The sequence below is a fragment of the Polyergus mexicanus genome, unplaced genomic scaffold (genome assembly GCF_030449975.1).
Source record: "Polyergus mexicanus isolate NDT 795.1 unplaced genomic scaffold, iyPolMexi1.0 SCAF_1, whole genome shotgun sequence".
Taxonomy (NCBI): Eukaryota; Metazoa; Arthropoda; class Insecta; order Hymenoptera; family Formicidae; genus Polyergus; species Polyergus mexicanus.
The window spans coordinates 2,403,835-2,430,159 of NW_027223321.1; the positions used below are offsets into that span (position 1 = coordinate 2,403,835).

The 26,325-nt window shown below is 36.9% G+C and overlaps 4 protein-coding genes across 4 annotated transcripts; 2 read left to right on the plus strand and 2 right to left on the minus strand.

Annotated features, from left to right (window-relative positions):
* Positions 1–56: 56 nt before the first annotated feature.
* On the plus strand, positions 57–2,875 carry LOC138945007 (peptidylprolyl isomerase domain and WD repeat-containing protein 1). Its single transcript, XM_070316163.1, has 8 exons — positions 57–356; positions 535–637; positions 720–916; positions 998–1,191; positions 1,257–1,594; positions 1,684–1,873; positions 1,959–2,534; positions 2,714–2,875. The coding sequence occupies exons 1-8, from the start codon at positions 263–265 to the stop codon at positions 2,855–2,857; spliced, it is 1,836 nt and encodes a 611-aa protein (XP_070172264.1). The 5' UTR covers positions 57–262; the 3' UTR covers positions 2,858–2,875.
* Positions 2,876–2,967: 92 nt separating this feature from the next.
* On the minus strand, positions 2,968–3,486 carry LOC138937956 (mitochondrial pyruvate carrier 2). Its single transcript, XM_070304679.1, has 3 exons — positions 3,379–3,486; positions 3,158–3,299; positions 2,968–3,085 (listed from the first exon to the last, which is right to left on the minus strand). The coding sequence occupies exons 1-3, from the start codon at positions 3,476–3,478 to the stop codon at positions 2,968–2,970; spliced, it is 360 nt and encodes a 119-aa protein (XP_070160780.1). The 5' UTR covers positions 3,479–3,486.
* Positions 3,487–6,191: 2,705 nt separating this feature from the next.
* LOC138945020 (uncharacterized) lies at positions 6,192–22,711 on the minus strand. The gene is made up of 8 exons (XM_070316180.1): positions 21,965–22,711; positions 20,731–20,943; positions 20,235–20,466; positions 13,199–13,413; positions 10,379–10,542; positions 8,250–8,341; positions 7,327–7,519; positions 6,192–6,913 (listed from the first exon to the last, which is right to left on the minus strand). The coding sequence occupies exons 1-8, from the start codon at positions 22,180–22,182 to the stop codon at positions 6,684–6,686; spliced, it is 1,557 nt and encodes a 518-aa protein (XP_070172281.1). The 5' UTR covers positions 22,183–22,711; the 3' UTR covers positions 6,192–6,683.
* Positions 14,706–19,347, plus strand: LOC138945024 (voltage-dependent anion-selective channel protein 2-like). Its single transcript, XM_070316191.1, has 4 exons — positions 14,706–14,872; positions 15,505–15,727; positions 17,442–17,651; positions 18,959–19,347. The coding sequence occupies exons 1-4, from the start codon at positions 14,711–14,713 to the stop codon at positions 19,222–19,224; spliced, it is 861 nt and encodes a 286-aa protein (XP_070172292.1). The 5' UTR covers positions 14,706–14,710; the 3' UTR covers positions 19,225–19,347.
* Positions 22,712–26,325: the final 3,614 nt, after the last annotated feature.

The window sequence follows — 26,325 nt, forward strand, 5'->3', positions numbered from 1 at the left end:
AGATGTCATATGCGTGATAAACACGATAGAGCGCGTTCGGAAATCTTACTTGTAGTGTAAAGTAGCCTTTAACTGACCAATCAGAACAAAAGATTTCTTTGTCCAATCAGTAGAATTTTCGAACAATTTTGTCCAATCAATCAAATAAATGTCAGCTGAAAAGTTCGCAGCATAAACATTTGTGAAAATATAAGTGGTTATATATTGTTGTGTGCGTATTTATTTATTAATGAAATTTGTAATATTATAATTTATATACGTAATGAGCGACAAGCGTGAACACGAAGAAAATGATACGGAAGATGGTTGGATTGGACCATTACCTTCAGAAGCTGCACCACAAAAAAAGCAACGAGGTTAAAATCAAAACAATTTTTATAATTCACATTTAATGAATAAAAATAAATATAATATTTCCCCATTCCAACTTTATGAAATTTTAATTTTATTTTTATTTTCATTTGATATTTAATAAGTAAAAAAATCTTTGTTCTTATGTGTATTTCTTTTCAAATATTTTTAACTTTTTTACAGTTTTGGAATACGAACAAGTGTATATAGATAACTTGCCATGTTGTGAATGTTACGAGAAGTCTTATATGCACAGGGATGTTATTACTCATATTTTGGTAACAAAGTTAGTATTTTACATACATAATAAAATGATATATATAGTTTTTGCTTTTTGGAAAATCTATTATTGGAATGTATCAATACAGGTCAAACTTTGTGATAACGGCCAGTTGCGATGGACATGTAAAATTTTGGAAAAAGCAGGAGGAATTGATAGAATTTGTAAAGCACTTTCGAGCACATCTAATGCCAATACAATCGATGTCTACTAGTTGCAACGGGGTTCACATGTGCTCAGTCAGTATTGATAAAACTATGAAAATCTTTGACGTTATCAATTTTGGTAAGTATAAAAATCTATTATTTTTATTTAAAATGTTTATAAAGAATATTTAATTTATCATATTTATGTTTGATTTTTAAGACATGATAAATATGATAAAATTGGACTTTGTGCCACTCTGTGTTGAATGGGTGTACTCGGCTGGCGATGCCATATCTGCTGTAGCAGTGTCTTCGCAAGAATCAAATAAAATATACATCTACGATGGACAGGGAACAAATACACCTTTGCATATATTTGAGAAACTACACACTAAACCTGTCGTCATTATGAAAGTAAGATTTATTGAGTTTATTGTGAAAAAAGAATAATATGATTAATATATCTTTTTTTTTTGCAGTATAATCCTATATACGAGACATGCATCTCCATCGACAGAGCAGGAATATTGGAGTACTGGACGGGTCCGAAAATGAAGTACAAGTTTCCTAAATGCATATTGTTTGAATCGAAGTTGGACACCGATCTCTTTGAGTTTGCTAAAAATAAGACTTACCCGTGTGGCTTAGCGATATCACCTGATGGCAAACGATTTGCATCTCTCAGTGGAGATAGAAAGGTTAGGGTTTTTAATTTCCGGACGGGCAAACTATACAGGATATTTGACGAGACACTTCAAAGATTTAGCGAATTGCAACAAACCGTGCAGCAACTTCCAAACATGGAGTTTGGACGCAGGTGAAATGCTTGCACTTTCTATGGTTCTCAACATTTTTTAAATTGCTTTTTCAGTTGGTTACGTTAATTTCCATTATTACACATTGCAGAATGGCAGTCGAAAGAGAATTGGATAAAACTGAGACGAATCTAGGAAATATCATTTTTGACGAATCTGGTTATTTTATTTTATATCCTACAATGCTGGGTGTTAAAATGGTGAATCTTTACACAAATCGTTGTATCAAAATCATGGGAAAACCAGAAAACATACGACCAATGCAGCTAGCATTATTCCAGGTATTTAATAAGTCTTGTAATTGAAGCGCGCAGAAACGACAATTGATATATTATTCATGATATACGATATACGAATGATGTGCAGGGAAAAGCGAGAAAGACAACTGCTGCTTTAACCGTCGAAATGGAGGCTTCCGAAAATACCATAATAGAAATGAATCGTCCCGATCCGACGTTGTTTTGCACGGCTCACAAGAAAAATCGATTCTACATGTTCACGAGACGAGAGCCGGAGGACACAAAAAGTCAGGAATGCGATCGAGATGTTTTTAATGAGAAACCCTCCAAGGAAGACATTATATCTTCGACAGAAGCCACGAATATGCAGAAAATATATGACACTGCGATTCTTCATACGGCGCTCGGCGACATCCACGTGAATCTCTTCGGCAAGGACGTTCCTAAGACGGTGGAGAATTTCTGCGTGCACGCGAAGAATGGCTATTTCAATGGTCATATATTCCATAGAGTTATCAAGGGTTTCATGATACAGACCGGCGATCCCACCGGAACTGGCACCGGCGGTGAGAGCATATGGGGAGGGGAGTTTGAGGACGAGTTTAAACCGAACTTGAAGCACGACAGACCGTACACTTTAAGTATGGCTAATGCGGGATTGAATACGAACGGTAGCCAGTTTTTCATCACGCTGACACCGACGGTGAGTACAAATACCTTGAATGAAATTTTTCGGATACAGATTGAAATTATATAGTTTCTATAAGATACTTTATAATGCGAATATATATCATATATATATATATATATATATATATATATATATATATATATATATATATATATATTTATTTATTTATTTATTTCGTTCGCTTTTTATAGCCCTGGTTAGATAATAAACATACCGTATTCGGTCGGGTTCACAAAGGAATGGAAGTCGTGCAAAATATTAGTCAGGTGAAGACGAATCCTAAGACTGACAAGCCTTACGATGATATACGAATAGTTAGCGTAACTGTAAAATAATTTTATAAAATAAAGATCGGGAATTATACATATATTTTTATACAAAATATATATATCGATAGGATAATTTCACGATTTCCATCTCTATCGGCATCTCAATCCCGTCTCTTTCACTTCTTTTCCATTTGATATAACAATCCTCTGATGAAATTATACGTCCCCGTACCGCAAGTGAACAAGTTGACGCTGAACAGATTATAATTTTTGGGTATTATTACCAGCGAATACCTAGAAGTGCGCAGATATGGACGAGTTAAGAGAGAGTATTGTAATTAAATCGATAATTGATAAAATTCATACCTAGACCATATAGCGCCTGTAATCATAAGGCTCGCAGTTTGACTGAGAGAGATCGTGTCTGCGGGTCGTTTAATGTCCCCTATGCCCGCTATTACCAGGCCCCATTTAAACGTCGGTGCCCAGAAAAATATAGTAGTCGGGCCTGAACATACAACACAATTTTTTTTCTTTACGAAATATCTTCTTTTTAGGGAAATTTAAATTTTTAGATAGCGTCGTACCTGCGGGATGCAAAAACGCGGCGCGGAATTTTTCAGGCAGGATCGAAGCAATTCTCAACATTAATCTCTGATAACCACCAATTTTTCCGGGCGTTGCCATAATTCTGTGCGATAATCTTCCGAAAAAAAATCACGTTTCAAAACGTTAAACACTGTATAAAATGTTTCGTAAAGAGGCTTCTATAAAAAGGATTTGGAGTTAAAATGACACATTTTAGTGTGTTATTGCGATTTTGTTGAGTATATTAATTAAAAATGCGATAGATTGGTTTCCTACGTTAAACTGCAATTTCACATCACGTGACGACGTTCTTTTTATCGGAAAAATTATTCTGTCAGAAAACACATCGACTTAGTGTGCAATATTAAAATTTCACAATTAAATTTTCCAGTTGGACTTTACAATTAAAACAAGATAAAATGTCGATTTTAATAAAAGACCTGTCTTGTTATAAAAAGAAACCGGAGCCGTGTTGGAACGACATGGAAGAACTGAAGTATCTCATATGCATGATGGATTGTTGGTACATGTGAAACATTTAATTAATCGAAACGATCAAAATTATTTATGTCCTTTACGCGTATGAAGAGAAAATTGCTTTCTGTAATATAGCTTATAGTTTCATTGTTGCAATATTTTATAGCAAATGCCCGAGTGTTTTGCCACCAGCTTCGTGCACTGTAATGCTACCCCCGAGGATCGAAGAATTTCCTTGCGAACCTCCGCCTCGGAGACCGCCGTGTGTCCCGCCACCTCGATGTTGTCCTAACATAACATCTGGATCGTGTTGCCCCAGGCCTTTGCCACTTGCGATACAACCAGCAACGTGTCTCCCGAGTCCGTTCTGTCCTCCTTGTAGTTCGTCACCGTATTATTTTTACGAATAACAAATTAAACAATTCGAGAAATATAGAGAGAAAATTTATAAATAATATATCTATCTGACCTTTCACGATAATTTATTACTTTAGCGTAGATGACAATAATGGGCAAGATGAAGGAAGAGAAATTTCTCCTTCGACAGAAAATTGAGGGAAAGAAAAAAAATTTATTAAAAATCCATATAAAACATTCATTTTTCGATTTTAACAGAAGTTACGCGTACAGTCGATAAAATTGTATTGAAAATATCGAATTTTCTCAAAAACGAGCAGCCATGTCGTTTGTTCGTGAAGATGAATTTAATTTCGAGATTTCGGAGCACACGTAATACCGATAGATTACATCTCTCGTAGTTACATGATATGTTTCCCACATGCGTGATATCGATATTAAATAGATATCAGTTTAATGTAGATAGCAGGTAGATCGTTCACATATTTTCAAACACGAATCCCGTAGCTGAAAAATTTTCTTATATATATATATAATGACACATATCTCTCTCGCGCATCTTGGCAAAGCTGTCTTTATATAAACAAGACATCTCTTGCTTGGTCAGTTATGTTTGTTGATGCCACCTATACGCTCATTATACTTAAAAACATTAGCGCGCGCACGCAATAGCCTATCCTTAAATTACAATTAAATAGATAAGTCTTCAGATAAATTTTTTTTAAAAGTCGAAGCAAGTTATTCACGATCAAAAAATTCGTACATCATAAAATTGTCAATGAAGCAATGAGTCTGAAGACAGATTCTCTTTTCGAAAGAACGTCGCTACGAATCCCCGTCATCTATGATTCTTTTAATCGATTCTGTTAATCGAGTAAATTCGATTTTATTCCATCGCGAGACAGTCGTCAAAGTGTATGTATATATAAATTGGTGTTTCTATTACGATTAATCCTCTCGCGCATTTTAAATGGCAAAGCGATCAATTTTCTTCTTCACCACAGCTGTAATTACTAGAATTATTATTATCATTATTATATTAAACAATCGTATTATTACAAATATTAATCGGATATATATGTAGCTTATTTATATACATTCGGAAGAGAAAATGAGCTTACGGTAATCTTCCAAGTAGACCGTTAATACAGGACAAATATAAATGCAAAGTGTCAAGAGATCTTTGCGAAATTTTTCGAAACGTCAGTTTTCCATTTTACAATGAGATATTATACGCATTGTTCTTCACCAATATCTATTATTTAAATTTGCAGGAACAGTAAAAAAGATATATCAATATGTGATTAGTGTTGTGCAGATTCGAACTGGAAACGGTTAAAATGTTTTTGTCTACGTTTTTTATTGATAATGAAAAAGCAAAAAAAAAACAAAAACAAAAAAGAAAAATATATGAGAGAGATATATGAAGACATAACTATATTTTTCTATGACAGTTTAATTGATTCTTCGAATATTATCATGCACTTAAAACAAGTGCATTATCTTCCACTTAAAACACATTACATTTTTAAGACTACTAAACCATGCTTACTTGTTTAATGTCAGTTCGTGTAGCTATATAAGCGTATAAGAAATCATTTTTAATCTTTATATTTGTAATATAATATCTTTTACCATTTTTCTCTGCAAATTTTATAGAAATCGATAAAGGACAGCGCGTAGCCTCTTGTCAGTGCCACGTGTATTACGATAAATCCCATTTCCTCTCGTGATTGCGATAACTCAGCTGTCAGGATTTGTGTATCTCGCATATATAATTTTTATCGTACATCCCATTATTCATCGATGATTATTTCCCAGTCATCTCTCATGCTGGTTATCCTATACAGCATCGCATTGTTCTCATAATGAATTGCAGCATAAAGCCGCGCGCGAGATGACACAAACATCAGAATAGCCCTTGATGAAATATACAATTATCTTTTATACGAAAGAAAGAGAGAGAGAGAGAGAGAGAGAGACAGAGAGAGAGAGAGAGAGAGAGAAAAGTACGACACGATACATACACATTAACACTCTTTTATAAAATCATTATTCACGCATGTAAATGCGCATTTTGCAACAGAATTTCGCATTAATCCTCTTCGCTTTAATAATTCGGCGCGTCACGTACCGACGTATAAAAAAAATTCACTTCGAAATTATGATGAAGCGATACCTATCTTATTTTCCTAGAAAAACAATGACTTTTTCATCGCGTATCGCGCGAACTCCTCTGTACTACAATTGGTGCCACAAGAGCCTGCTCGATATTCCTGCTTCGCGCTGCCGATTCCACTTTTATCAGATACATTTCTCGTTTACGTGAGCGCGATTGACGAGACTTGTCGTAGATAGCGCACGTTTTTTTTTTTTTTTTTTTCTCCGATTGAGACGACAATCACTCGAGGAGATATCCGGTTATCCGGCGAAATCATCATCTTTGTCGTGCGCGAAGGCATGAGGTACGTTAGAGAACGAAGAGGTTCTCGCAGCTCTTGGTTTTTCTCTTGAAGCCTAATAGATGCTTCAGGATACGCCTGCGGTGCTTGCTCCGACGGCATCTGGTCGCTTGGTCCCGCTGCGGATTCAGTTTGATCTGCGCCAGAATGCCGACCAGGAGCTCGTCCACGTGATGGGCCAGACCCGACGAGGTCTCGATGAATTTGCAGCCGCAGTTGTTCGCGAGACGGCGACCGACTGTCGGCAGGAATCAAGGGCTCGAGAACGTGCATGCAATCGAAATTTTTACAGATTCTTCTTTCCGCGTTATATCGCATTTTAATTTTACAAAATTTTATCATCAAGATTCGTTAAATATTGCTTTTTCTCCGTCGCTTATTTCATCGATCTTAACGCGATAGTAAAATTATATAATACCATATAATCGATAAGAGATTTTCATTAATCATTAACAATGATGCACAATCGATAAGAAACTTTTATTAAAATCATCTTGTCAAAGAAATGCTGTAAATATCCCTTTTTTGCTTCTCACTATAAGGCGAATTTTCTTTTAACTAAAAATTTGATCGACTCTCGGGACTTCATTAAAACAATTCGCGTATTGCAATTGCGTTGGAAAATTTGCACAAAAATTCATCTATACTCACCCATTGACGGAACCTCCCGCTTTCTTTCGAGGTCGACTTTATTACCGACCAAAATGACACCGTGAGTAGCCATGTAATCGCTCTTCCACAAATAGAGCAATATCTCCTCGGCGGCTTTAAAGCTTCTTCTGTCCACTACCGAATACACCACCACGTACACGTCCGGATTGTAGGTCGAACAAAAGGTCTCGACCTCAGAAAGATGAAAAGAAAAATGGAAAAACTCGGCGGAAAACGTGGATTATCGGACGGCGCGTTAGAGAGAACAGATTCGACAAACAGCTTTTATTTTTTTCGCACAAATAATAAATTCTGCTGTGGCGTGACGCAATATTGCACAATAAATGGAATAAGAATATATATTTCAACAATAAAAAAAATAATTTATATTTCAATAAAAAATTACGCGTATGTTTCTGACTAATCTTTTACGACGGCGTACGATTTACACGCTTTTTATTTTATATAAAGCTTATACATTTCATATTGTATATTATATATCATATGGAAATTGTTTTCCGATCCATTTCGATAAATTCAGACAAATAATTCACTTGCTTCCTCTTCCGTGTTATTGATCCTCCGTCGAATCTATTCATTTTCCTCAATGGATAAAGAATAACACCTACGTTTCTCCGATCTTTTTCTTTCATCTACGCCTATTATCTCGCGTGCAGTTTATATCGAGATGTGTACCCTGGGGTTTTTTCACGCGTTGACATTTAATCAGTGACGAAATTCTAGATGGGTACGATATCGTGTTGTACAATAACTCTATTTATGAGCTGTTAAAACGTCAGATAAAAATTTCACCCAATACAATGTATTACGTAGTTTTGATCGCCCGATAATGATTGCCCGATTATTTCTAACAGAGCTTCTCTGCACACATGGCAGGAAAACATAGCATCTATTATACTTACTGACATTTCCGCGGCGGGATGATCGATGATCTCCAATTCCGTTTCTTGACCGTCGAGCATCACGGAGACGCTCTTTTGTCCGTATTCCTCATCTGAAAATCGCGTAATTAAAATTCGCCATGCATCCCGATTATTAATCGCAAAGGCATACGCGTCGGTGATATTCCCGCAAGTAAATAAATTATTTGAAACACGATTAATATATCGCTCCGATAATTAAATTGGGGAACAATAATGTCTGTGTTACGCCGGTCTCTTCTCTCGACATCATTTCACTATCTCTCACACCACTATGCCAATTAGGCTTAATCCTTCATTATGTTACACGACGTGGCCGAAGAGAAATATATATACCTTGTGCACGTATGTTTATCTGATCAAACGGATCTAATTGCGCCCAAAACAGCAATAAATTAATTCGGTAAAATTAATTCTAGAAGCTCTGATTAATCCTTGATTCTCTCGTGAGCCATTACAATTCAAAACGAATCTGTATCCATTAAAGAGAATTATCTTAGAAAATAGAAAGATGCATCGCATCTCATTCGTAATATACGAAATATCGATTACGCTCCCTCGGCGGAACGAAAGCCTCAATCTATATGACGAGAGGTCAACTTTGAAGGGTCTCGCGAATCGCCGGCGGCCGGTGCTCGTAACGCGGGTCCATAAGCTTGTATAGTTTCAATAAAATCAGCGTTGAAAGCCGCCATGGGAGTGACCACGCTGGCGGGAATATCGATGGAAAATATCGCGCACGTACGCGCTCGAAGGACGCGGAATAAGGAAGCGGAAAAGTGGCTGAGCCATTCTCTTTTCAGGTCAACGACGAACCTGCTTATTCGTCTGTTATCTCGTCGTTTTCATTCAAAGCTCGATGCGTTCAACAAATGGCTATCAAGCGCACCAAGCTCGAGCTGCATTATCGATATCCCCGATTTAAGAACGATGTCGAAAGATCTCATTGATGCAAAATGTTATTTTCTTTTGGATGTAGCGTAAAAGGGTATTTCGTTCTAACAGATAAAAGAAGCTTATCATCATGGATCTATTTAAGAGGCGAAAAAGACGCATTGCGACGCGAATCGTAAATGCGAATGAATTTTAATTAAGCATTGAAGTTTATGTTTTGCGTCGTGAGTCGAGTTCGCGAACAAGGAGAAATATTAAGCGTGGCGCGAATGCACCAATGGACGATTCATTACAAGGGCAATTGTTTCTAAAATCAAATAGTTTGGACAAATTAATTAGTCTGACCGGACTTCGCTAAACTCATCGCGTTATTGCTCATTGTTATATATTGAAAGTTGCACGAGATATGATCGAAATTCGTTCTCTCGGATAAATATCGAATCGTACAATACACACGTTTGCTACCGATTGTTGATCAACAAAAGGGATATCATACGAGGCCGCTTATTGCATACGCGACAATCTGAAAGGCGAATGGAAACTGTACGAGAGTAGAAAAGATTAACGAGATGCGATTTGACTTTATCAAAATAATTTTAGCGGAGTAATAAAGCCGTTTATAGAGAATAATTTATCGACAATATAATCGAGTAATTACTTTGATGCAATCAAAATATCTGATAGAAAATATATTACGTGTAAATATATCGGACTGTCGACACGGATTTTCTATCGGTTTAATTAATTCTCATCAAATCTCGGAAAAGCGCGCACAATTTCGCGAATAATCGCGTTCTTTCTCGCGAGCGAGCGAGAGAGAGAGAGAGAGACAGAGAGAAGAGAGAAATGTTATAATTATATTAAATGCAAAATAATTGCTGCAATGATCTGTTGAACACAGAGGTTCCGGAAAGAGGAGCTCTATCCGAGAGAATATTCGAACTCTTTAAGAGGTAGAAACGTGGAGACGACGTCAATTTCCTCGTCGGGTGCGACATGGCACGCATTTTGCGATTGAAAAGAGATCCTCTATCCGTTGACAAAAAGAACTTATAATTTCTAAAATCACGTGGATTTTAATCGCGTAAATGATTCTTGGAGAGAACGTTTTATATCCAGAAGGGCCGATCCCCGCGCGTCACGATTACACAAATTAATCATTTCGGTAACGAAATCTCTGAAGGGAAAATATTCTATTTTAATTTGAATATTTTTACCGAGGGAAGCATCGTAAGCGCAAATGTACTCGCTCGTAGTGAATTGTGCAGTGAGGGCGGTTTTTCCGACTTCCGACGCGCCCAGCATGCCTACTTTGTAAGTCGTCACCCGTTCGTTGTTGGCTTCCTCCCCCGTTTCTATGTCGGAGAGCTGCGAGGCCGAACTGAAAGGAGAAAAAAAAGAGGAATAAAGTCTAAAAAAAAAAAAAAAAAATAGATTACATATACGGAATTATACCATAATATACAGACATATTCAGAATCGCTCTCTTGTGGAAGTCGCAATTTTATTTATGCCTTATTATAATCGTACGTGATTACGCGATACAATCGCGTAATTTCTCGTCCGGTCATTACCCGACAAGTACACACGCGGTCCAAATAGCCTCTTCGTTAAAGCAACAAATGACGATAATTTTATTCTTACACATATTAATATATATTAGTTTAGCTTATATTCGAGGAACGTATATAATTCCAACTTTCCGATTTTTATTAAGCGATTATTATTGCTATTATGCAAGATGTCAAGCGATCTCATTTTTTACGATTTTACAAAAATTTGACTCTGTTGCGAAAATATGGTACTTTTACTTCACGGAGAAAAACGCGCCAGGAAAGATTACACGTCGTTTTTATAAAGTTAAAGTAAACTTTTCCACAACCACACACACACACACACACATATTACTCTGCTCCATATATTCAGAAGTCTAATAATAATCCTTCCTCGTTATTATCGTCATTACTAGAATATCTTTCTAGCTTATTTTATATACATACTTTACATTTTATATCTAAAATTGAATAAAAGTGTGTGTCTGTGTGTGTGTGTGTGTGTGGTTTTGAAATAAAAAACGGTAAAGGGACAAGTGACAAAAAAAGCATTTAAAACGAGCTGATCTGTAAAATGAGGATTTTGCTTTTAGTAGCAAGATAAAAAACGCTTACGAAAGGCGATCGCAGTGCCGTGCGTTGCGGTAACAACGCTAGAAATTTTCTATCTCTCCTTAAATTATCTGACCTTTCTGCAGACAGGAAAATTTATGAGACAGTTTGGGCGCCTCGCGATCGAAATTATTCGCCTCAGTTGCACGGATATGTCGCACCCTCGAGTCTGTCTCGTTCTCCGCGAAGCCGAGATTTTTCTCGTTAAAGAAGCACTCTCCAAGATTGCACATCACATCGCGCACAATCGTCGTTGCCACTTCTCGCCGAGTATACGAGAAAGAAGGATTTTTTTGGGATTCGACGTGGAAAATCGCGTCGGTAAATTAAAAAAGGAGAAGAGATAAGTAGAGATACCCAGCGTTATAAACGTGGGACCGGGTGCGGGATCTTTAATTCCCTTTAAAATTGCGCTCGATGACTGCTGTGATCGAGGGCGACTTTCTTTACGACGGTAATCCACCGATCCTACCGACATCCTCTACGCCCGGACGTGTAATTACCCACGGGCAATTAGGACGCCCTTAAGTGTTCGCGGAGTCGCGGATTATTCGGAGTTTGGCTCTTACACGGGAAAGTTGATGGGTGAATCGAGTAGTTGCTGATAAACCGAGAGATACGATGCGGCCGAATATGATCTACTCTGCGATCCACAGAAGCGTAAATAGCCGTACGGGAAGATCGGAGCGAAGCTCTCTCTCTGACGTAATTTTCAAACGGAACGTTACCGATGGTAAATTTAGATTCAGCATGTGTCAATCTCCCGTCAAAAGAAAATCGTACTTTCGCATAGTTTCTGATTTACACAATCGACAATCTCTACGTCTCTTATCAAGTAAAGTTCTAAGCTTGCCTCGTGAATGATAAGCCATAATAATAATATATGCATGCGTTAAAAAATTTAATTTATATAATTTATATATTAAAATTTTTTTATGTAAATAAAAATATGATATATATAGGTATATACATATATTTGCTACCCTTGCTTATTTACGCAAAATTTATTTAACTTTTTATTAAAAACTATTTCTTTTATACTATTTTAATGTGCACGCGCGCGCACGTGATGATATTCTCGAGAAGATAATTACATTAAAACAAATCAAGGATCGTTTATATCACATATTATCTTACAAAAACCTTATATTTTATGTAAAGCCATGCGAGAGAAGAAACATCGAACATATTTGTTTTGTTTTCTAAATCGACGACGTCGTTGCAACGAAGCCCTCGAGGAGGAAAATAAACATCCGAGCCGAGCTCGGAGAGATGAAAATGTGAAGGAGGAAATGCGCGTGTACCACGTGGAAGATTATTTTGCAACATTTCCCTCTTTGCAATCGCATGCGTTATACTTTTACATATTATATTTATATGCAATAACTATAGAGACAAAAGTATTCAATTATAATTCAGTCATTGAAGTTTAGTATTATAGCTACGTTACTGTTAATTGGTATAATTTTCTCTATTTGTATAATTTTCGTTATTATTATTCCAACGATATTATAAAAGAGAATATAATTATTTTTGTTCATGCATAATCCAGCTCTCCTCTTGACAGCTGCTAGTTATAAACGCTAGTTATAATCGCAAATGTAATAAAAGTAAATTGCATAAACACTTTTATTGCAATTTCATCATAACTACAAAATATAAAGGAGAAAAAATGTGCATTATTTTTGAAACTTTCTTGAAGTTATATGAACTGTTATTGTTTTTATCGAAGAGCTTTACTATTTTCGAGATAACTCTAGTAATTTCAACAGAAGTTGGAATGTAGCGGAAAACGGACCGATGTTATAAAGGAAAATTATCCCCTTCTCTTTCACCTTGCAACAAACAATGTTCAGTTTTAGTACTTCTCACCTGAGCAGTCTGCTCTCTCGAGTACTGCTACAACTGGTGGACGAAGTGACGCTGTTAATGCTCCTGCTGCGTCGCGTCTTTAATGAATCGCCCAAGTTGAAAACCCCGTTCGCCGTTATGGAGAAGGATCGTAGCCTGTAATATTCCACTCCGTTTTCCGTCTCGCCCTCCTCACCTCCCGTTGCATTGCTCCGTTTTGTATCGGCCAGCATTGGCTGTAACAAGCAACAATTACGTGGGATCGATTCACTTAATTTTTTCTAGCATGTACGGATATCTATTTCATATCGATTACTGGCGGAGGCAACGCGCGTAAACTCTCGAAAGATTAAAAGTTATTATAAATTGGAAGAAAATTATATCGCTCATTCTTTAATAATACTTTTTAATTTCAGGCGCTATTAAGTATAATATTACACTGTTAACATTTATTTTAAGGGATGATCTTGAAAAATAATTTGATGCATTGCACAGAGGAAATAAATATTCCTATCAAACGTCATCCATAATCGACAAACTGTGTTATACATGATACATGCGATTCTCCGCCGCATTTGATTAAATTAGATTAAATCAACATGATGTAAATCAAGGTATAAAGTTCTGTAAATTACACTGTACGGCCTTGCACCATCGGCAAACACCGATCATTCGTCCTTGCGAAGCGAGGTAGCAGAAGACGACAAAAATATGCATCAGATCATCCATATTAGGGTCAGAGCGAATCCTAATGCATTTGCTGATCGATGCAAACCTTGTCAAGTGACATCATCCATCGCATCATTCAGGGTTTAGCTCATGTATATGTATGCACTTACACGAATGCACCGCGTATCACGCTCGGTTCGAATGTTCCTCGATCCGCATTCATCGATACTTCGAACCGATAGTGCCTCACTTCCTTCCTCGATCAAGTTCACTTCATTATTCTGATGATTCTGGCAGTAAAGCGTGAAAAAAGCGTCGACCTCGTTTCTCTATAAAAGTCGCGGAATTAATCGATCCACTTCTACACGAGTCCCATTCGAACCCGCGACGAACAATTGACATTGACCATGTTTTCGTCATGTCGAGGAATTCTCGCGTATGTCGTCAGTTCGAATTACATCGGAGCTCCAATCTGCTGAGTCTCAGATTATCCAACAGGACCGAAACGTACGTTCTGATAAAAAAGAAATCCGAGATGACTAAATTGATTATCCCGATTTATAGATGGAATATCAAATCAAAAGGATTGCATAGTAAAATACGCGGTCCGCATTAATCTTGAACAATTAATAAATTGAGAGTAAACGGAGAGTATATAGAACAACAATTTTAGAGATTTTGGGGATTTAAATATTTGAATAATTATGCATAATCGCACCGTGTTAAGAAAGGAAAACAAAGAGAAAAAAGTTTTTATAATTATACATTTTGTAATAACGTATTCTATTAATATCAGAGAAAAAGAGAGAGCGAATTCTACAGAAACACGAAGATAATTTATTCCACGATATTCCTAAATTCGTGATGGAGGTACCAAGTTTCGCTGATCTCGGGAAAAACGCAAGGGATGTCTTCGAGACGGCCTATCACCAAGGCAAGGGCCTTATCAAGCTCAATGTCAAGACCAAATCCGCCAAGAGATTTCAGATGATAAGTGACACAACCTTGAATTTCGAGGCATCAAAGGTAGAACTGATATTTTGTATAAAAATTGTTATCAAAGATGGCATTATCCGCATTCGAATTTTTTAAATTAAACTTTACGGAATAACGAGTTTCTTGCTACAAAAACGAATTTGATCTATATGTTATTGCGTGATAATATAATACTATTTCATATATTTATTTATAATTTTGTCGATTGTTCGTGGAAATGATGTGCTGAGCGCGTATCCTGTGAAAAATTTTGCGAGAAAATGTAGCTGAATCAACTATTTCACGTGCGGTAATATTTGCTTTCAATTATATATCGGATTATACGAGCAATATTATGTGCGTATGAGAGACTGAGTTCGAACACGTGGCGAGCCGTTGCTCTAAAAGCGGAAAAAACGGTGGTTCTTTATTATCTTTATAATTTATTTGCATATAGTAATATTTTTAATATTCATAAAATAGTTATTTTATCACAGCATTAATAGATTCAATAAATGTTGTTTATATTTTGTTGCCTTTTAAATGGCGTATTGAAAATACAATTGTAATAGTTTATTCGATGTACAATCCCCCGAGTAATTTTGAAAACAGAATCACTTGGGTGAGATATAAGGGTTAGAGAGAAAATTAGATAATTTATTCACAATGAATTGACGGCACAGTTAAGCGGTTTAATGGAGACGAGATACAAGGCGGACGCTGGAGCCCTGTTACTAAAATGGACGACTGAGGGTGTACTTTTTCTGGGCTACGAGTTTAATGGCCTGCTAATGAAGGGCGTCGATTTACTCTCCGAGTGCGCTTACAATCCACAAACATCCGCGAAAAGCGTAAAGGTCGGCTCGAAATTCACCAACGAGAGGATCAACGCATACTGCGAGATCTGTTAGTTTATACATTTTAATTAAATTTATATAATTAATTTTACGCATTTATCGGAATTTCGTGATAGATTTTTTTTTTTTTTTTTTTTTTTTTTTCGGTTTTCTCGGAGGCAAATACCAACTTTTTCTTCTGAGAAATATTTAAAAGACTTGCCGGGCTTCTTTATGAAGCACAGGTGGTAAAATTCGAAGAACAAATTCATTCTCTATTTATAAGTTTTGCAAGGTAACAGCTTCGATTAGGTCGTTGTTTGAACGATGGATAAAGGGTTTTACATACTACGTTTATGTTCTCATCTATAAAGGATGGATGAAGAAGACTGATTATATCTTGATGTCTTACGAAACCAGCCTCTTTAAAAAAAATTGCACATAAAGAGTACCACGCCATTTAAAAAAAAAAAAAAAATGTTTGCACACATTTTTTATATATATACTATAATGTTATGAAATAATTTTAAGCATAATCGTTAATATTTAATTAATATCCGGTTTGTCAAATGCTTAATATTGAGACTATAAAAGATTATATTAAAATATCGAGATACTCTTAATGTGTACATCTTTCTCCCTTTGCTCGCATTTTTATTTCCACCTCTACTCGCATTAGATTTTTCTCTTATGTTTTTTTGTAACGACAGATATATAGAAGTATAATGTATAAAAGAGAATTGCACATCGATCGGAACACTGTTTCGCTCGTTTTTGTCCTCGGGTAATTAATTTCACTTTCTCTCTCTCTCTCTCTCTTTCGCTCATCGCATATTTCCACGATTGCGTTTCAAAGAAAATTCAATAAACAATTCCTATCGTATATTCGACGTGTGCATCGATAAACTTTTTTCTAACTAATATGGAAATGTAGCGTGTTAAATATTTCAGTATTTTGAATGTTTACTAACAAACCGCGAATTTCCCGCAAACACGAGTATTCATAATAGCCATCGAAACAGGCATTTTTGGAAATTTCGACAGCAACTGCGAGATTGCATTTTGTCGATACTATATAAAAACTTTTGCGTCGAACTTCAAAGAGATGAAACAGATATTACAAGTCTCTCAACGCACAAAGACGGATGAATTAAATTTCGACCATTCAAATAAGCAGGTTTACAAAGAGCTTGAATGAAACAGAGAGATAATTTAATTGAAGTCAAGTTTTGGCTTTTAAAATATATTTATAAAATACCGTTTTATATATATATATATATAATTCGCACAGTGAAATCAAATAATTTTATATCTACATCTAAAAAATATTTCACAAGGAAATTGTTATCAATTTAAAAAATTATGAAATTTTGGAAATACATAGAGAGCATTGTGATAAATATATGCTATTTCTGTTTAAGAATTTATTTTGAGATGGTAAAATAAATTTTTGACAATTAAGTTATCTTATATTTTTATCGCATTGTTTTTAAATAAGAGGCACACAAAGAATTTAGAAGAAAATTAATTTAAAAAAAGAACTTTGAAATATAAGTTTATGAATAATAAAGTAAAAGCGAAAAATAGACCAATCTCGTGTGATCTTTATTTTATCACATTAGAGAATTCAGTAATCAAAAAATGGCAAAATTATTTATCAAGATACTTTCTATGTATTTCCACAACATATTGAATTTCCAAGTTGGGAACGTTTGCTTGTCAATTATACGAGTAATCGCATTAATGTGTCAAATATCAAATCGTGCGAATTATCGAATTTTTAGCCAACGATCTAAATTCGGGTACCAATTTGCTCGGGACAGTGGTGGTGAAATGCAAGGATCTTCTCTTGGGCTGTCGAGCCGGCTACGACACAGCCCTGAACAAGGTGACGAAGAACGACGTCGGTCTGGTTTACGGTTGTCCCGATGTTGATTTGCATTTTCGATGCACTTGTATACCACACGAGTACGGGCTCTCTGTGTGGTATAAAGGTAAACGAAGGATCCATAACACAATATTTATGTTTACGCGATTCTGCGAAAATCAACGTGCTCTGCCTTGTGTGTAAAAACATTGTTGCCGATGAAAAATAATATCTTTTCGAGAGAGAATACGAGGCAATTTCACTCTACTTTAATAATGCTCTCTTTTACTAACCGTCCTTTATTTTACACGCAGTCGCGCATTGTCGACGAGCAGAACCATTAGATTACCTCTCGCGTACTAAGTAATGGGGGGTTAAACGTGCCTCGTTCAGGCGACTGTAATAAGATCCCCTTGTTCCGCATCTAGATAGGCGGAATATGGTCATGTAATACAAATCGTTTAGCATATATCGGCGTATGTTACGTCGGCGTTATCAATATCCTCGGTCGAGGGTGATAATTAGCGGCATTAGTGTAAAAGGGAAGAGAGATTTACCATGCGATAGAGACACGTAGCAACGCTCGGAACGTAAGCCGATACTATTATGTTCGCGCAAAGATCACGTAGCATTGTGAACAATCAAATGTTTAAAATCGTAAATTAAAAAAATCAAATTAATTTCTTTTAAATAAAATCAGAGTATCAAAAGTAGGAAATAGTCACTGATGATCTCGGTTATAAGTATAATGTTGCAAGTCAGTGAATTCTTACGGAAAGAATCAGTTAGTAATAGTGACTCTGTTTCAATCAAAGATAATTTAAAAAATAATTTAAAGAACATGTCATATTATAATATTATATATATGAAATAAATTTATAGAGCATACATTCTGTTGAAGAAACATTTGATTTTTTGACGGAAAAGCCTTGTTTAATTTTTCACATTTTAAATAAAAATAAGTATATAAAATGTATATAATTCTGGATTTAAATAGTTATACGTATTTCATTCCAGATTTGTATGGACGTTTCTCTAAAAAAAAAAAAAAATAGTAATTCAAAAAAATAAAAAAAGATTTAACAGCTAATCTTATTGATTACTGATTTTTCACTAATAATCTCTTTCTCATAATAAATGGAATATAAAACAGATAGGAGCAAAATATATGCCAGCGTTTTTACCACATATCAGTGAAGATTTGATGAGATTTTCATTTCACAGATAAAATCTGTGTCATTGCTTTAATCAGTGTCATTTATATTGATTCAGTTTAAGAGAGGTCGTTTGAGAAATCTAGCTGTCTTTTTAAACAGCGTCGCAAAAATTATGACGCGTCATAAAATATAATGTCTATAATCTCGATCTATGATATATATAAATTTGCGAATCCTCTTCGTTTCACCAATCGCGATTATTTGTTTTATCCTTTAGTGAATCCTGATTTGGATGTCGCGGTCAATGGTATATTCGCTAGACGGGGCAACGTGCAAAAATGGACTGTCGGTGCCGGGGCGAAGTGTAAAATCGACGACAGTTCAACTTTGCGATTTAAATTCAACACTGATTTACAATTGGCCACGAGTCTCTTGCAGAAGCTAAACGACGGAGTCGCGTTAGTCCTTTCATTCAACATCGATTGCGCGAACATTACCAGAGGTGGTCACAGAGTCGGATTGGCACTCAACGTCGAAGCTTAAAATCGCAAAATCCTTGACAGATATTGCGCAGCATATTTATATTGTATCATCTTGTATTGTCTCTACGTAACATCCATCGCCGCAAAATTCAACGACTAGATATGTAAGGATATATTAACCGTATTTTATATAAGGATTGTACATTATATATAAAAAATCGATAAAACAAGAGGTTTTTTCTCTCGAAAGGTATAACAAATAAATTCCTTTCTTTTTTTAATTTAATTCAAAGTAAATTAAGTTGATTCGTTACGTGAAACCTGCGATAATTACAAATTCACGTTGACGAGATTCAATTTTAAATCTGACAGTTGAAACGATGCACCAACAGTTTCCAGCATTGAAAAAATTAGAGATCGCATTAAACAATCTATAATTACAAAATTTGTGACAAAATTTAAGATAGAATTCTATTTGTAATTTTATGTACCTTTGTATCTTAAAAATACTTGTATATTCTGATATATATCTTATTATATACGTATGTATATATATTTTACTTCTACAAAAATATTATTGTATCGCAAAATTATCATTCAAACACTGTCTCAAGTTTTGCGGCGTGAATTACATTCTGTCCGTCGTGTCGTTTCGCGATTTTCCATCTTACATTCTGAAATTCGAGAAGAATGACAGCCGCGACATTTTTCCATCGCTATTGTGTCGCCGTATATTTACGGGCCGATGCATTCGATTTGATTTTTGTCTGTACACGCGCAAAGCTCGCCGTCACACCGTCATAGAGAAGGAAGCCTTTCGGAGCAACATTTTGAGCTATCGTCGACAATGGCCGAGGAAATCAATTGAATTTCACACGCCCTATCGATCTGCCGTTGAAACTCATTATGCGCGTACCGTTTGTCTGCCAACCGCGTGCGAATCTTTCCGCGGATCATAAATTATTCTCACGGCGCGCAAGATAGTCGTTATGCGAAACACGAAAATTTTTCAAAGCTCTCGCTCTTGCGGTTTCCTTTACCTATATTATTTTTCTTCGAATATACACTTACCCTGTGCCGTGGAACCGCCGGCATACTGCTGGTCCTATTGCGATACTGGCTGGACCCGCGAATTATGGTCGTCGGACCGGAAGGACTCGTCGGACTGGGTCCGCTCGGACTCGCGTTCGCGCTCAGATGCGACGAGGACGACAAAGTGCCGGGACTTAACGCCGGTGTCCTGGTGGGACTTCTGGCCGAAGGCGACAGGTGACCCCAGGGACCGGCTTCTGCTTGCAAAAACCTAGACGAACGATAAAAGATAGAATATTCCACACGTGATACATGACGCGACACAGGTACGTTATCGTAAATTTCTCTCCGATCAATTTACATTTTTCGCTCAAGCTGCGGGACGAGATACAGCGCGATTCGCGGAAATACTGGCGATACCGAGGCTTTCAGCGCCGATTTGGACAGATTGATTACCGAACGGATGACGTGTCGGATTTACGGGTTTACGTAATGATCAAAGATTAATCGATCACTTTTACGAGGAAACAACGACCTATGCAAATCCGGCGTGGGTCTGGCGACCGCGATGCTCGAGCTTCTGCGTCTGGAAGGGATCGGTGATTTTAATCCGTCCGTGCAGCTGTGACCCTGAGATCCGGACAACGTGGTGCGATGCAGACGAACCTCCACCTCGCTGCTTCGCCTCTGGACAGTCCTCTTGCTCCATCGACGATTTTTTGCGTCGACGCTTGTGCCGTCTAACTTTCTACGAAGGTAGTGATGCGGTTTGAAATTTCAAATTTTCAGATGTAACGTTCGATCTAATTTGCATAATTCCTTTTTAGGACCTAGGCAAATTAAATCGAACGTTACATCTGCATTTCGGATATTAAGTTGAGTACTGCCATTTTGTTTCGATTTCTTACTAAACTCAGAGTCGATTGATTTGTTAAACAGGGAGATAGCGTTGGAATCGCATTCGCGACAACATCTAATGCGATTGCGAATCCCAAATGGTTTCAACCAACGGCCAAAGACTTCCCACGCGCGTTCGTTACATGCCGCGAACTCAATGCGACGCGAGTGCAACAGCCCGAATAATCCTTTAATTTGACAAATGTAATTTCGAGAGAAAGTTGCAGTCGAGTTCTACTCCGATTGTGTGTTACAGCAAATAGTATTGCTATATCATTGCCTTTTTCGAAAATTGTTGGAATTTTGTATTTTCGATCGTCAAAACATCTATTCAGACAATCCGATACGTTACTTTTTTGAAGCATTGTTATTTTACAATAACAGCGTACATTAAAGCCGCTAAGTAAACGATACACTGAAATTATTACTTGCTTAATTTGATAATATTATCTATAGCATCGATTATGATTTAATCGCATTACGTCGATTCAATCAACGTCCGCGTCTATCTCTATTTATAGTTATTTAATTATACTGAAATAATGGGACATGAGATTCTATGTTTAGTAGTTAATCAAGCCTCTCACACACATAAGCTTCAGCAAAGATGTTTTAATATCGTTTTCGCTGTTAATTAAAAATCAATTTATAGAGATTCCTCTCTATTCAATAATTTATTAATTTCCTCTTATTTTTCAATTAATATGCAATTTAATATCGCTTTTCCTCGAAGTATACTTTGATATAGAGAGTGCTCGAATTAACGCGCTCTCTTTTTCTCATAAGATAATTTCAAGAATTTTTGCCAAGAATTTGTAATTTATTATTATTTAGATAAATTATACGCTGTATATTATTCCATTGTTAATTACTTCGGTATAAGCTTGTTCTCGAGCATGCTGGGTAAGTCGTCACCTTCCTCGGTAAGTGCCGCGAAGAAATCTTGAAACTTGTCTGGGAAGCTACTCGGCGGGCAAACGTTCATGGAAATGCGCTCGGAATGGTCCGGAGAAACTTTTTCGACGATCTCATGGCGATCCGCCACCGTGGACGTTGCCATACAGCTACTAGGAACTTCGCAAGTTGTCATGTATCGCGACTCGTTTATTGTTAGATCCGCTACGTTTTTCCCTCCATTCGTACACCTCACGTGGTCTTTCGTCAAAACTCAGCGTCGCTCGGCTAAGAAAGAATTAATAAATTCGATCATGGATTAATTCCAAACGTACGCTCGCGATTACACACTTTCCGCGATTTTTTCGAAGCTCAGAAGTTTGCACAGAAGGGGAAAAGATAGTTGAAATATAATTTTTATTTATTCAAACAGTGAGTTAAAGAAGCGCGCGTACATTATTTATATAACGTAGGATTTAAAGCACGAGTCGAATTCAGCACGATAAAAGTAAAATGCAAAGTAGCCGCTTTCGATAACGATGCAAACACCGCTTTCACTTTCAATTAATTGCACGACAATGCGGTACCGCCACTCCGGATAACTTTGCGACGCGATCTCTACGATCGAAGTGCATTATCGTCCTTAAAACGAGCAATTCGCGCCACGAGGCGACGTGTCGGAGTACAATGAAATAACTTTTGGGGTGCAACCCTTTTTTCGCGACGAGGCCCTGGCGAAAACTAAAGCTCGCATGGTTGTTGCACATCGTTCTAGCTCCGGCACCTCTTGTTGGACTTGCGCAAGCGTGATTCACCCTAAAACTAACCCGAGAACGGGTGGATTCGCGATAATGTCGTAAAAGTGATCTCCCGCTCGTTCGCTACAGCCACCGCAATCGTCATGGAGTGTCGAAATGAAAGAACGCTTTGTAATAATTTGGAAACCCGAGAGAGAAGAGAGAAGAAAAAGAGAAAGAGAAAAATAGAGACAGAAAGAAACCAGCTTGCTACGAAAAGATTGTAATCCCGATTTTGTAAAAATTTCTCTTCCCGTAAAACAAAAACAAAAAAAAAAAAAAAAAAAAATGTGTTGACGTAATTAACATTAATTTAAAAAATCTAAAATTTTACTTTTGAACCTCGTAAACGAGAAAAACGTGATACGCGTACGCAGGACGATCATTTTCCGTACTTTATTGAAGAGAACGCGATAACGAGATTGTTAGAGATTATCTTCCTTCCGATTAGAGTCGCGCGAAATTACTTTGGGTTCGTGTCACGTGAATGAGAAAGAACATGAGGAGTAATTTCATCTACCCGAAACTCGTTTGCGAAACGTGTGCTGATAGAAAAATCCAAGAATAAAGCCCAGAGAGTGAATGCGCTGGGGAAATTCAAAAGAAAGAGAAAGAAAAGCAATTCTCTTCCTAACAGATGATCCGTAATTTAAGCGACGATAATAAAAAACGAGAAAGTAGAAAGAAATGGAGACTGAATATCTTAACCCGATTAGAAACATTTTCTCAACTTCCGATCGCGCCAACTTATCGGATATCTGTTCGCGGAGGGAGATTTCTTTTTCATGACTTTCATAAAGATTCGCCGTTCAATTTCATTCGAATAGCGTTCGATCCGTTAATAATATTCTCGAATCTGGGATTGTAAGTAACCAAAAAAATATCCGCCGTATTCCTTTTTGCGAAATATTTCGTAAAAACCTTACGACACGCCTTGCACGCTTATTAAAAAACTCATTTAGTTCCATCATCAAAGGAGCCGGAAGGGAAAAAGTAATTGAAGGTCCTTTAAAATAATTGAAGGGAACAAGGAACTCGCACGATCTTAATCAAGATCTCGTGTCTTCTTCAACGTAATTCGAGCGATGTGTATGAATACGTGCATTGCATGTAAAGGATTGATAAATGATCCCAAAGTAAATTCATGAAATAGGAATGATAGAGTCCGCAGGACTCTATCGACGCAGAGTTGCATCTTGATGCGGGTCGAGAGCTCTCATTTTTCCTCGCGTTATTAATCGATACCGATGCGAGAGCATCTCATTTTTATATTGAAAACTCTTCGCGAAATATTGTAAAAGGTATGCGAAATCTCTTTTCCGCCAAAATTATTTTACTCGGGATTACTTTTAATGAAAATATGTACGACTTTTGTCCCGCGGCTCTGGTCTCTTCTGCTTTCTATGTAAAAATATCTAGAATCAGTCTGTAATATTCGGAATGGAATCAATTTAAATGTTTTACACGCAATCCAACACCATATGGCGTGTAATCTCGGGGATTTGACAGATCGATTATTCGCGTAATGTGCTAACGCGGGTATGGCGATAAAAGGCTATTCTCTATCCTGGTGGGAAATGCAGGGAAATTGGATATTGTGATCGATAATAATTCACAGATATTTCTTATATCTGTAATAAGCGAGTTAGATATTAATATTAGATATTAATTAACTACAAGTGAACTATTATGCGGGCAATAACGAGCGATGTGTCAATAGTTTCCTGAATTCTCTGAAGAGAGACCAAGTTACGGAATTAATTAGCTTACGGGACATGTTTAACGCTGCAAAGGTTTCGTACATGTTCTCGGTGCTTCGTTAGACATATAAAGTAACCGATACTCGATGCTCAAAACTGCGATCATGAAAGAGACGAGGCGCAAAGTAGCCTCGTAAAGTAATGATCGTAATTGCACGATAAAATAATTATCACTGTTGCGTCTCCAACTAGAAATTATTGTAATTTCGCCGACGAAACTTACCACTTTAATTTATCGAAGAATTTTTCTTTCGACAAAAAGAACTTGAAAAATTTTCCCTAGTCGGAAATTGTTGTAAAAATGAAAAGCATTTTATATCGAGAGGATTTTTTAATATTTTTAAATGCAAGAAGTTGGCACGTGCGATTTTTATCGATAATAAACGAAGAATATTCGCTGGAAAAACGATTTTCCACAATTATTTTAATTCCCTGCTATTGATAAGAATAAAGAGTCGAAGAGAAATATTTCAACTAAACTGAACGTAACTTGACCTCGTGGTTTCGGGAGGCTTCTTGTTCTACGGGAGATCGATCGACGCACGTGGCTGCGAGCGAACGGTGGCAAAACAGAGCTTCGTGATAAGAGCAACAGCCTCCGGCAAACATCGATAACATTCGGTTGCAGCTAATCGTGGCACGCCGTTATCTTAAGCCGCGTTTGGCGGTGATAAGGAAATACATGCCCATATTTTGCTTTGATTAAACTAATTAAACTAGGCTTTCTCCGAATTGTCTTAAACTGTCGTAGAATATTTTTTATTTCCTATCTCACGCATTTCATAATAATTTTAACGTAAGTTTATCGATTGCGCAAAATTCCTAAAATTCATTAAATTAGCGTTAAGTCGATGGTGATGGAAGAGAGAGATAGAGAAAGAGACGGTTTCCTGTTTTTACAGCATCCACGAATTCTCAAGGATTTACAGAAAATTATTTTTTATCCTTTGGCATTTTTTTCCGAAGTTTTAAGGTTTTACATCGACGCATTTACATTATCGTGGATTAGAATGCGGATGTGTGTTTGTCAGAGACTTCTTAATCTAACGTAATCTTTGTTCATCAATTTCGTCGTCGAAACCTTTGAAGTTCGGAGTTTCCTCTGAACGCCCAACAAAGTTCTACCTTCCCTTCTTCTCGTCCGCTTTTCGATTAATTGCGCCTGAAAGAGGGTTGGCGACGTGCGACATACAACGTCCGATAAAGTTACAGTTATTTTTGAACCAATTATTCCGCGAATTTTTTCTTCCGTTTTTTTTTTTTTTTTTTTTTTTTTTTAATAGGATCTAAGCCTTAAGAGTTATTTTTAACGGAAAAGATGTGGATTAATCCTTGATCCTCCAGTCAAGTCACTTTTCGTCCTATCTTTGTAGGTTTTTTTTACTCGTCGCCTCTTCGTCGACCAATCTCGAAATTCGACGCGACTTATTACAACGTATATCAATATACATGTATAATAATTATCTAAACACTTACAACTACGCACAAATATGTTAGCGCATTCCGGAAACACAAAGTGCTCGATCGACCAGGTGTGACAAGCGTGTCGGCTGGGTGATTGCTGGTAGATCGATCGAACTCTCGATTGAGCCTGACTGATCACTTCTCCGTATCAGCAGCCCTAAGAGAGAGAGAGACAGATAGAGAGAAAGATATAGCGTATGTGTATATGAGAGAGAAAAAGAGGGAGAGGTCTGACGCGATAAATAAAGGACCAGCGATAAGTAACGCGAGGGACGGGAGGTGTGCGGGGATGGTGAGATCCTATTCACAGATCGGTGA